Source organism: Oncorhynchus nerka, linkage group LG2 (assembly GCF_034236695.1).
Source record: "Oncorhynchus nerka isolate Pitt River linkage group LG2, Oner_Uvic_2.0, whole genome shotgun sequence".
Classification (NCBI taxonomy): domain Eukaryota; kingdom Metazoa; phylum Chordata; class Actinopteri; order Salmoniformes; family Salmonidae; genus Oncorhynchus; species Oncorhynchus nerka.
The window spans coordinates 10,196,245-10,207,408 of record NC_088397.1 but is presented as its reverse complement, the minus strand read 5'-3'; the positions used below and the strand labels follow the sequence as shown (position 1 = coordinate 10,207,408).

The 11,164-nt window shown below is 48.1% G+C and overlaps 1 protein-coding gene across 3 annotated transcripts in view; it reads right to left on the bottom strand.

Moving 5' to 3' along the window:
- Positions 1 to 478: 478 nt before the first annotated feature.
- ptprnb (protein tyrosine phosphatase receptor type Nb) overlaps positions 479 to 11,164 on the bottom strand; it is a 43,413-nt gene continuing 32,727 nt past the window's right edge. For all 3 annotated transcript variants that reach the window (XM_065022981.1, XM_065022973.1, XM_065022990.1), the window contains 11 exons: positions 9,714 to 9,923; positions 8,886 to 9,212; positions 8,305 to 8,452; positions 5,566 to 5,639; positions 4,836 to 4,913; positions 4,417 to 4,536; positions 4,128 to 4,294; positions 2,777 to 2,830; positions 1,647 to 1,711; positions 1,465 to 1,538; positions 479 to 1,294 (listed from right to left, as the gene is read on the bottom strand). In XM_065022981.1, the coding sequence (XP_064879053.1) occupies positions 1,223 to 1,294; positions 1,465 to 1,538; positions 1,647 to 1,711; positions 2,777 to 2,830; positions 4,128 to 4,294; positions 4,417 to 4,536; positions 4,836 to 4,913; positions 5,566 to 5,639; positions 8,305 to 8,452; positions 8,886 to 9,212; positions 9,714 to 9,923 (1,389 nt within the window). In that variant the 3' untranslated portion in view covers positions 479 to 1,222. The remainder of the gene's footprint in view (positions 1,295 to 1,464; positions 1,539 to 1,646; positions 1,712 to 2,776; positions 2,831 to 4,127; positions 4,295 to 4,416; positions 4,537 to 4,835; positions 4,914 to 5,565; positions 5,640 to 8,304; positions 8,453 to 8,885; positions 9,213 to 9,713; positions 9,924 to 11,164) is intronic.

Here is an 11,164-nt window from a genome sequence, read left to right as displayed (position 1 = left end):
AACGTAAACTAGACTGGCCAATAAAATAGTGAGTAAAAAAAGTACACATTTTCGCTCATTCTTTCTGTATGAAGGGGATGCTATGCCTGAAGTTAGCTAGCTCTTCTAGCTAACAGCATTGGCATGGCCTCTCTGGCGCGCGATATGCCTTCATGGCTGCCCAAAAACTTTGTTATTTTAAATCAAAAGGACTTCGTGGTTGAAAGTACATTTATATTACTATCACGTTGAATGTTCATAACACTTGGATTGGATGATTTTGTCAGCATATTGGGATGAAACCTTACCTCACACTAGCTCTCGTTGGCAGTAGGAGACGTCAGTCTGTTTGCGTAGCAAATACGACACGTGCATGTTTGAAAACTAATTTGACCCTTGAACGATTGTGATTGGTAGGATTTGAAAAAAATGAAAACCTGCACAATAAATAAACATTGTAAAAAAAAATCTGAGAAAACAGCACTCAGTCTATTAAGCATTTGCAACACACACATCAACGTTTATTAGTTACCACACAAAGTTACAAAATAGGCATTTTTCATATTTTAACATTTTTTGTTTATTTTTTTCTGGTTTGCTTGAGGTAAACAACAATAATTGAACAAATCATTTACAACAATCTATATGGCACAGGAAGAGAAGAGGGAAGTATGGGTTAGTCATTTTACCTAGAGAGTTAGTAAAACACGAGAACATGGAATGTGAATGAGCAGGGTTTGAGATTTGGGTCAATTGTAAACAAATACGCTCTGAGGAGCAGGGAGAATCAGAGAGTGACAGCTGGCAAGCCTTCTTGACTCACATCCATCCTCATTCACCAACCACAGCCGAAACCTTTGTGACGACACTCTGAAAAGGACATAGTTCTTTGATGTAAAACGTTAAAATATTATGATTTCTATCTACCTTTGAGAGAACAATAAGCCATCTCAGCTCACCCCAATAACCTGGACACTGTTCACAAGGGAACTCTGTCAGAGGACAGAAACACCCTCTTCCTCATCACCACCACAGAGAATAGCAAGAAATCAAAGGCATCATTCAAACAGGAGAGAAAGCACAAAGGACAGCTTGGTCATTCTACACCATATTGTAGAGAAAAGGTGAGGTAAGACACAGTTGATGATTGCAGATATAATTCCATGGCGCAAGGGAAGGATCATTGAGTGGGGGGGGGGGGTCTGTGGTACAGGCAGGTAGGCAGGTCTGGATCGAGTTGGTTTCACTGGGGCAGGGCTTTCAGGATGGCATTCACCTCCTCCGCCACAGCGGTCAGGGCAAACTCAAACTGCTCCTGTAGGGAAAATGATCATTATGTGATTTAAATTGAACAGTGAATAGATGGGTTATGATCCAATTGTGGATGTACGTTATGGTCTGATGACGCAATGCATGTCATGTTTGGGAATTGATCCACCATAGATGATATACTGTACATACACAAGGTTGTATTTATGACAGTACCTTGGTGCGCACCATCCCTGGTCTCTGGTCACGGACGTGTTCCAGGGTAGCAGCAATGTCAATCTCCTTCACTCCTGAAATAAAACTTCAATTTTGAGCCAAAATTGCATGCAGAAAACACTCCTATACCAAGATCACACATACATTTACATACACGGAAATGGACAGTCTAATATGCTTACCCTTGGCCATGCGGTTCAGAACCATGTCAATCAGGATGTAGGTGCCAGTCCGGCCTGTACCATCACTGTGTAGGAAAACATGAAGATCTGAACATTAATAATAGACCAAACAATAAACATATCAACTTACAACTGTTGTTTGCTGAGGAGGCTGGTGGGAGGAGCTATAGGAGGACGGGCTCATTGTATTGGCTGGAATGGAATAAATGGAACGGAGTTAAACACGTTGTTTCCATGTGTTTGGTACCATTCCATTGATTCCATTCTAGCCATTACAATGAGCCGTCCTCCTATAGCTCCTCCCACCAGCCCCCTCTGGTTGTTTGTTTCCTGCTGTGTTTTGTGTATGTAATGTGCAAGCTGTGCTAAGAATTCTCTCTTGTTGGACAATAAAACGTCAATCTATATAGCATGCATTATTTAGTCATAACACCACCACAGATAATAGAGTGCATTCAGAGAGGAAGAGGCGAAGTGAGAGGGATAACTCGGCCCAAAATCTCTGTTCCCCAGCAGGTGGCGTTTTTTCATTTTCTTTCCGCACACCAAGCAATGAGTTTTTGTATGGTGGTCAATGAATTGTCGAATTTGGTTAACAAAATACGTGAGGTTTATTTGATCGAATATAAGTTTTGTAATTCTTAGGTTGTTGCGCGTGTATAAGTAGAACACGTGACATCCAGTCAACTTTATATTGAAGTTCTGCCTGTGCTATGCGGGATCTTTAACCGTTTTACAATTCAACGGGATAGGGACGTCTCAAGGATCCCAGCTAGCAAATACCATTGCGGTTGTTCACACGCGTATCTGCCTTCTCATTGGCTAGAATGACATTTTCACATGTTAGTCATTTAGCAGACACTATTATCCAGAGCGATTTACAGCAGTGAGTTCATACTTTTTTTGTAACTCGGGTCGCACCTGTCTTGCCTCGTCCCGACTGTCTTCCATTTTTAAGACATTTATTTTCATTGTTAGGGCGACCAATGGAGCATCTGGGTCAATATAGTGGAACATCCGTGCTACATTTACACTCTCTCCGACAACACCTGAACCAAGCAGCATCTGAAAGAGAATAGCGAGGTTCTGCCAACATGTGGACACAAGTGGTATTGCAAACGTTGGTTTACCTGCAGTGTACAATGATCGGACAAGATCTGCCTCTGTAGCACTTATTCACCTTTCTGTGGAGCAGCAGGGAGAGAGGGAGATCAAATATAAGTGAATACTGAATGAATAGTGAACACTGATGGAGAATATATATATATATATTGATCATGCTTGACAATGGCAAGTCATACAAACGTCAGATAAGCTAAAATGAGGACAACAACACAAATCCTAGCTCGATTGCAGCCGTGTCCTAATTAATAAAATTGTTAAAGTCGCATTCCAGGCCGTTTACATTGCAGATGTTGCATTGCATCAACCAATGGTTGCGTGCCACGTCATCTGACTGTGCAGTTGGGCATCAGACTGCGTAATCACACGATGTGGCTCGCTGATCTTTTTTAAAGACCTATGCAAGCATTAGATCTGGCAGCAATATAGTCGCACTGGAACGCAGCCTAGCGGTTCTAAACAAGCAGTCAGTGTGTATTCAATATGGAGGAAAACAGCCCTGTTTTGAAGCTCCACTCCAGTTTAACAATCATTATAGGATGAAAATAACTTCGAGATAAAGAGGAGCGTTCGCAGCATAATGATGAGGAGGAGAGTCAAAAGGGTGAGAGAAATGTAGACAGAGAGAGTATAAAACAGGGAGAGAGACGAGGGAGCAAAGGGGTTAGGCGATGGACCTCCTGCTGCAGCCACACCTGTCCATGATCATTTTTGTGACTATGCAACTGGACCCAGACTACTAGCTGCAAATCACAAAGATGACACGGACAGATATGTAAAATATCATGAGCCCGCTGACCTCCATCGCAAGATAGATGTGTGAGAGCAAAGAAGAGGAGGGACAGAGGGAGAGATGTGAGGAGGGATTGAAAGAGAAAGGCTAATTAAGTAAAGACAACACACAGAGAGAGACAGAGCGAGACAGACAGAGTGTAAAAGGAAAGAGAGCAGGATGGATGAGTGAAATGACATATGTTGTATATGTTTTGGTCATCCCATCATCTAGTAGGGATCAGATGAGTAAAATGGATTTAGGATTATAAGGAGTTGTGGACAGAGAAAGGTCTGTGAAACTGATACTGTTGACAAGTGACAAAGGAATTTGAGACCAAACGAGATAGGAGCATAACAATAGGATGTATCATATAATAAAATCCCTTCCAAACCTCAAAATGTCAAACATTCTGTTGTCCTGTAAATCTGGGTTGTGTTCATTATTATAGCATGCAATGTTTTAAAGTGTTTTTCAAACGGAAAATGAGAATGAGCAGTAGTCACTCCCTGTTTCAGTCCATTCCCCCCCCCCCCCCCCATTTCGTGCCTAGTAAACACAACCCTGCTTCAATGTCCATGCGGTACCTGCGGAAGTCCAGTAGGGTGCGTGTGGAGGTGGGGATACCCTGGGCAGGCCAGCTGAGGAAGTGGAACTGGGTGAGTGTGCGGGTCTCCTGGGTCTGAACGTTCTTCAGGTAGAAACTACGAACCAGGAAGTCATTGCACCAGATGTGCTCCGAAACCAGGTTCACCTGATGGACACACAGACCATTGTTACAGATCAGGACAGACAGACACACACACCGAGTCAAACACACACACCGAGTCAGACACACACACACACCGAGTCAGACACCGAGTCAGACACACACACCTCATAGATGTGGTATAGGGAGGATCCCTCGTCAGGCCAGTAGCGATCACACTGTTTCTCTCCGTCCTCAACCAGGGCTGTCATCATCACTATCACCGTGCAGCCATTCTCCCAAACCATCTATAGAGGAACACCATCACACACACACACACACACTAGAACATGTAAACATAGAGCTTGGAGACCAATAACATCATAATGTAATCTTCTTTCATCATCCTATTGACATGTGTTTTGAGTGTTGATTTATGTGAACAAATGTTTGTACACATTATATGGTTCAAGTTAGGGTACATTCTTAAAACATTTAGATTAAAGCAGCAGCAACAAATTGGCATGTCCCTAAAGGGACAATAAAGTTTTGCATTTGAATTGTATTCATATTACACACATATGAACACTCATCCGGAGTGACTGACCTGCCAGAAGTCGGCGATGGTGTGAGACAGGGGTCCTTGGGTGGCGATGTACGTTGGCATCCGGGGGTCATGCTCAATCTAGGGGTCACAGAGGGGAAAGGTCATCATGGGTCACCACCTGGCATCCACAATAGAGGACACTATAGACACTGGTGGTCGCCGTGGCGACGGCTCCATTCACTGACCAGTGGCATTTACGGGGCGGGTGAGTGGATCTGCTTCCCAAATGGCACCCTATTCCCTATATAGTGCACTTCTTTTGAGCAGGGCACATAGCACTCTGGTCATAAGTAGTGCACTGGGTAGGGGACAGAGTACCATTTGGGAAGCATCAGGGGAGAGATTCCACAACTAGTGTTCCAGTTTGATCAATGGAGTGCTGGTGTCGGAGACGGCTACAGGGCCATAGGTGGGACCAGCGCCATATTCAAAAAGAGTATCAGAGTAGGAGTCCTGATATAGGATCAGTCTTTTAAATCATAATGACAGATCATATGGATTCTAGTTCAGCACTTCTACCCCGAGGCCCTTTTCTAATACAGATCAGAGTGATGTATAGAGAAGGCTTTGTGTGGAGATCTATCCCTATGAGCACAAGATGTTGAAAATACATATTTTTGGTTGCAAAGACGTTAAAAAGATGTCTTTCAACCAATTTTGCTCACTGGTATGGATCTGAGTTAACTAGACAGGTACCATGGTGACAGCGGGGATCAAGATGACTTCTTACTATGGTGCTGGCGTTGATGTAGTCAGTCCTGGAGGGGTTGTTCTCCGCCTTCATCTTCACCCTGGAGTGATCATCTGCAGAGCAAAGACACAAAACAAAAACCCAGAAACGGAAGCCAGTGGGAGAGCGGAGGAGCGGGACACCGATGTTGGGCGATTAGGCCTGGCTTCAATTCATCCCAAAGGTATTCGATGAGGTTGGAGGCCACCTGGGTGGTTTAACCGATCTCAGAATCACGGAGGCCAAAATAGGGAAGGGCCTGGGTGGTTTAACCTAGAATCACGGAGGCCACCTGGGTGGTTTAACCTTTACAGAATCACATTCTCCTGGCATCCGCCAAACTCAGATTTGTCTGTCAGTGCCAGATGGTGGGAGAACGATTTCCCCTACTCCAAAGTCAGGAAACTTTTCACCACTCCAGCCGACGCTTGGCACTGCGCATGGTGTGGTGGCTTTGGAAAATTTCTAGAATCACTCGGTAGGAGGCCAGAGGCCTGGGTGGTTTAACCTAGAATCACAGTTGAGGCCAGGGCCTGGGTGGTGTAACCTAGAATCACGGGCCACCTGGGTGGTTTAACCTAGAATCATGAGGCCGAGGCCACCTGGGTGGTTTAACCTAGAATCTTTTAGATTTGCGTGTACTGTTTTTGTATTTTTAGGCCACCTGGGTGGTTTAACCTAGAATTGAATGGAGGCCAGGCCACCTGGGTGGTTTAACCTAGAATCATGGAGGCCAGGCCACCTGGGTGGTTTAACCAGAATCATGGAGGCCAGGCTCAAGATGACTTCTTACTATGGTGCTGGCGTTGATGTAGTCAGTCCTGGGTGGTTTAATCATCTAGAAGAATCACGGAGGCCGGGCCGCCTCGGTGGTTTAACCTAGAATGGAGGCCACCTGGGTGGGCCGGACCTGGGTGGTTTAACCTAGAATCACGGAATCATGGAGGCCGCCTGGGTGGGAATCATGGAGGAGGCCACCTGGGTGGTTTAACCTAGAATCATGGGGCCACGGAGGCCACCTGGGTGGTTTTAGAATCAAGGAGGCCACCTGGGTGGTTTAACCTAGAATCATGGAGGCCAGGCCACCTGGGTGGTTTAGACCAGAATCAGGCCACCTGGGTGGTTTAACCTAGAATCATGGAGGCCAGGCCACCTGGGTGGTTTAACCTAGAATCATGGAGGCCAGGCCACCTGGGTGGTTTAACCTAGAATCATGGAGGCCAGGCCACCTGGGTGGTTTAACCTAGAATCATGGAGGCCAGGCCAGGCTAAAATCATGGAGGCCAGGCCGCCTGGGTGGTTTAACCTCACGGAGGCCAGAATCATGGAGGCCAGGCCACCTGGGTGGTTTAACCTAGAATCATGGAGGCCAGGCCACCTGGGTGGTTTAACCTAGAATCATGGAGGCCAGGCCACCTGGGTGGTTTAACCTAGAATTAACCTAGAATCATGGAGGCCAGGCCACCTGGGTGGTTTAACCTAGAATCATGGAGGCCAGGCCACCTGGGTGGTTTAACCTAGAATCATGGAGGCCAGGCCACCTGGGTGGTTTAACCTAGAATCATGGAGGCCAGGCCACCTGGGTGGTTTAACCTAGAATCATGGAGGCCAGGCCACCTGGGTGGTTTAACCTAGAATCATGGAGGCCAGGCCACCTGGGTGGTTTAACCTAGAATCATGGAGGCCAGGCCACCTGGGTGGTTTAACCTAGAATCATGGAGGCCAGGCCACCTGGGTGGTTTAACCTAGAATCATGGAGGCCAGGCCACCTGGGTGGTTTAACCTAGAATCATGGAGGCCAGGCCGCCTGGGTGGTTTAACCTAGAATCACGGAGGCCACCTGGGTGGTTTAACCTAGAATCATGGAGGCCAGGCCACCTGGGTGGTTTAACCTAGAATCATGGAGGCCAGGCCACCTGGGTGGTTTAACCTAGAATCATGGAGGCCAGGCCACCTGGGTGGTTTAACCTAGAATCATGGAGGCCAGGCCACCTGGGTGGTTTAACCTAGAATCATGGAGGCCAGGCCACCTGGGTGGTTTAACCTAGAATCATGGAGGCCAGGCCACCTGGGTGGTTTAACCTAGAATCATGGAGGCCAGGCCACCTGGGTGGTTTAACCTAGAATCATGGAGGCCAGGCCACCTGGGTGGTTTAACCTAGAATCATGGAGGCCAGGCCACCTGGGTGGTTTAACCTAGAATCATGGAGGCCAGGCCACCTGGGTGGTTTAACCTAGAATCATGGAGGCCAGGCCACCTGGGTGGTTTAACCTAGAATCATGGAGGCCAGGCCACCTGGGTGGTTTAACCTAGAATCATGGAGGCCAGGCCACCTGGGTGGTTTAACCTAGAATCATGGAGGCCAGGCCACCTGGGTGGTTTAACCTAGAATTATGGAGGCCAGGCCACCTGGGTGGTCTAGCTGGTGGTGCCGCCGGTCACCCTCAGCATACAGTCTGTGTGGGTTTAATCTGACTCACTGTCATTTTGACTAGATCTCCCCCTAACTTTCCTGTCCGCCCACTCTCCTAGCCTGGTCTCAGATCGGTTGACATGAAATGTTTGGTGAGAGATTGACAAGGAGCAAAACAGCCCAAACAGCCCTGGGACCCAGGCTATCACTTTCTGTTCAACAAAAATCACCCAAGAAAATACAAAGGGAAAATAAATGAAGGAGGAGATGTGGAAGAAAGGAGAGAAGAAGAAAGAGGAGGATGAGGGGAAGAAGAAGAACTTACAGGGCACAGAGTCAGGGCAGCGGTTCTTCTTCAGGTTGGTGTCACTCTGTGCCACAGACATGGTGCTGGGTTCAGCCTGGTAGGAACACAGGGCCTCCCACTCCTTCAGCAGACGGTCCTTGTTCTTCAGGTGGTCCTCCATGTAAGCCTGTGAGTTAGGAGGACAGAGGAGGTTCCCAGTACTAGGGTGACTCTTACTTATATAATACACTACACTCTTCCTCTGTCAATGCCTTCAACTGGATGAATCTGTCTTCTAGAGTCTGATGGTTAATGTGTATTTAATTGTCAGTACCAGACATGGATTCAAATAGTATTTGTTTTATTTCAAATATTTTTAGGGTTTGATTGAGCCTGCCTGCAGTGCCAGGTGGGTAAGATTTACACTTTTGGGACGAGTCCATTGGTTCCACTGCGGAAAGAAGTTAGGCAAGTTCGATCAAGCGCAGCAAAAGTATTTGATGGAAAACAAATACTATTTGAACCCAGGTTTAGTCAGAACAGCGGTAGAGAGATCTGAGGCAGAGTAGGAATAAATGAATGAATGAATGCATAGAGTAAATGTTCAGAGTGACACTGACCAGGATCATATGACCGGTGGAGATGTCCATGTTGGTCTGCGCTGGTTCCTCGCACCAGGAAGAGGTGCTGCTGTGGGAGCTCGGGCTGGGCTGGGGCGCGTCGCTGGGCTGGGGCGCATCACTGAACTGGGACGACACACTGCTCACCCTGGACGTGTCCGTACCTCCTCCTCCTCCACCACCACCACCACCACCTCCTCCTCCTCCACCACCTCCTCCTCCTCCACCACCTCCTCCTCCTCCACCACCCCCACCGCCCCCCGCAGCTCCTGCCCCCTCCTGACGCTCGAAGAGTCCCCTGGATCCCATGTGCTGACGACACAGGTCCTGACAGAAGGAGAAGGGGACCATTACAGTCAATGGGTTTTCTACAGACACAATGTATTACTAAATCAGGGATCAATGTCCCGCGATACAGTCACACTGGTAGTCCTGGGTTGTTGGGGTCTGCAGCATGCACAGGTCTCTTTCAATACATCTCATGTCTCAGACTAGTGAATCCTTGTGCAGGTTGAAAACTGAAGAGTGAATGTGTTCATGTTGGACTGTTTGTGAGTTATCTTTTTAGGGAATATTACAGTGTTGACATTGGTGAAGAGAGGGCGACATAAGAAAACTAAGATATAGCGGCTGGACAAACCCATGTAAGATAAATACTTTATTGATCCCCGAGGGGAAATTGGTTTGTCAATCATATCTCATCGAGCAATGTGCTGTATGTCCATCTACAGTACTCCCACTTGACTTGGTCCTGCATGGCTGTGAGATGTCAGTTGATGGCTGGGCCTACTTACCTATGTGTGTGTGTCTGTGTGTGTGTGCACCTACCTGGTACTCCTGGTGTGTAACGCTGCCTCCCTCTGGGCCCAGGCCTAGCTTCTCAGACGCCAGGCGGTTGGTGTGGCGACGCAGGCAGACGATGGTCATTGTCGCCACCAGGATCCCGCCAACACAGGCCACGCCCACCATGGTCATGAACACCCAACGGGAGCCATCTCGGACCCGGGTGGCCTGAGGTAAGCCCCGCCCATCAGTTCTCTGTCGAGAGGGGAGGTAACAGAGACAGAAAGAAAGAGAGGGAAGGAAAACAAAATTGTTAGCTGAATATCTCACTGATGAGCCAATAAAATAGCTTTTGAAAGAGTGTTTATTCTTTAGTGGAAGGATGAGACTCTGGTTCTTTAGAGCCCCACTGATGTCCTGCAACAGAAGAATTGATCAAAGTTATTATTATTGAGGAAGTACCTGGGTGGTGTTCATTAGGGTGAAAACGTTTTGAAACAGAGTGAAAAGTCCAATCAGAACAGAGATATTCACGTTGCGAAACATTTTTCTACATTGTACCCCACTGAATGCAACACAAGTACTGTTGCAGCCTGACCCCCAATCATTTATTCTCTTTCATCTCTCCTTCTCCTCCCTGGTTGCCACGGTTGCCTCTCCTGCCCTCCTGACCTCTCTTTCCTCTTCAGAGGCCCCAGGAATGTGCTGAAGGATTTGGGGGTTGGGGGATGGAGCTATAGTCTGAGACATTGGGGTGGGGAGTGCTATAGTCTGACATGGGGGATTGGGGTGGGGGGTGGAGCTATAGTCAGAAATTGGGGTAGGGGGTGAAGGTATAGTCTGAGACATTGGGGTGAAAGGTGGAGCTATAGTCTGAGATATTTGGGGGTGCTTCACCTGATAGTCTAAAGGGGCCCGAAGATGAGAGATGGAGAGAAAAGGGGGAAGGGGAAGAAAACAGAAAGGGGGAAGAACTGAATGACCGGTTTCTGGAGACGAGACATCAGGGGATCAGGGGGATGCAGGGGTGAGGGGTGGGTGTAGGAGAGGAGAGGAGAGACGGAGGAAGGGGGCGATTGGTGTAGGAGGGGAGGGAGGGAGGGATGGGTGTAGGAGGGGAGGGACGGATGGGTATAGGAGGGGAGGGAGGGATAGGTATAGGGGGGAGGGAGGGATGGGTATAGGAGGGGAGGGAGGGAGGGAGGGAAGAAGAGAGGGATGGGTATAGGAGGGGAGGGAGGGAAGGGTATAGGAGGGGAGGGAGGGAAGGGTATAGGAGGGGAGGGAGGGATGGGTATGGGAGGGAGGGATGGGTATGGGAGGGGAGGGAGGGAAGAAGAGAGGGATGGGTATAGGAGGGGAGGGAGGGAAGGATATAGGAGGGGAGGGAGGGAGGGATATAGGAGGGGAGGGAGGGATGGGTATGGGAGGGAGGGATGGGTATGGGAGGGGAGGGAGGGATGGGTATAGGAGGAGAGGGGAGGGGGATGGGGAGG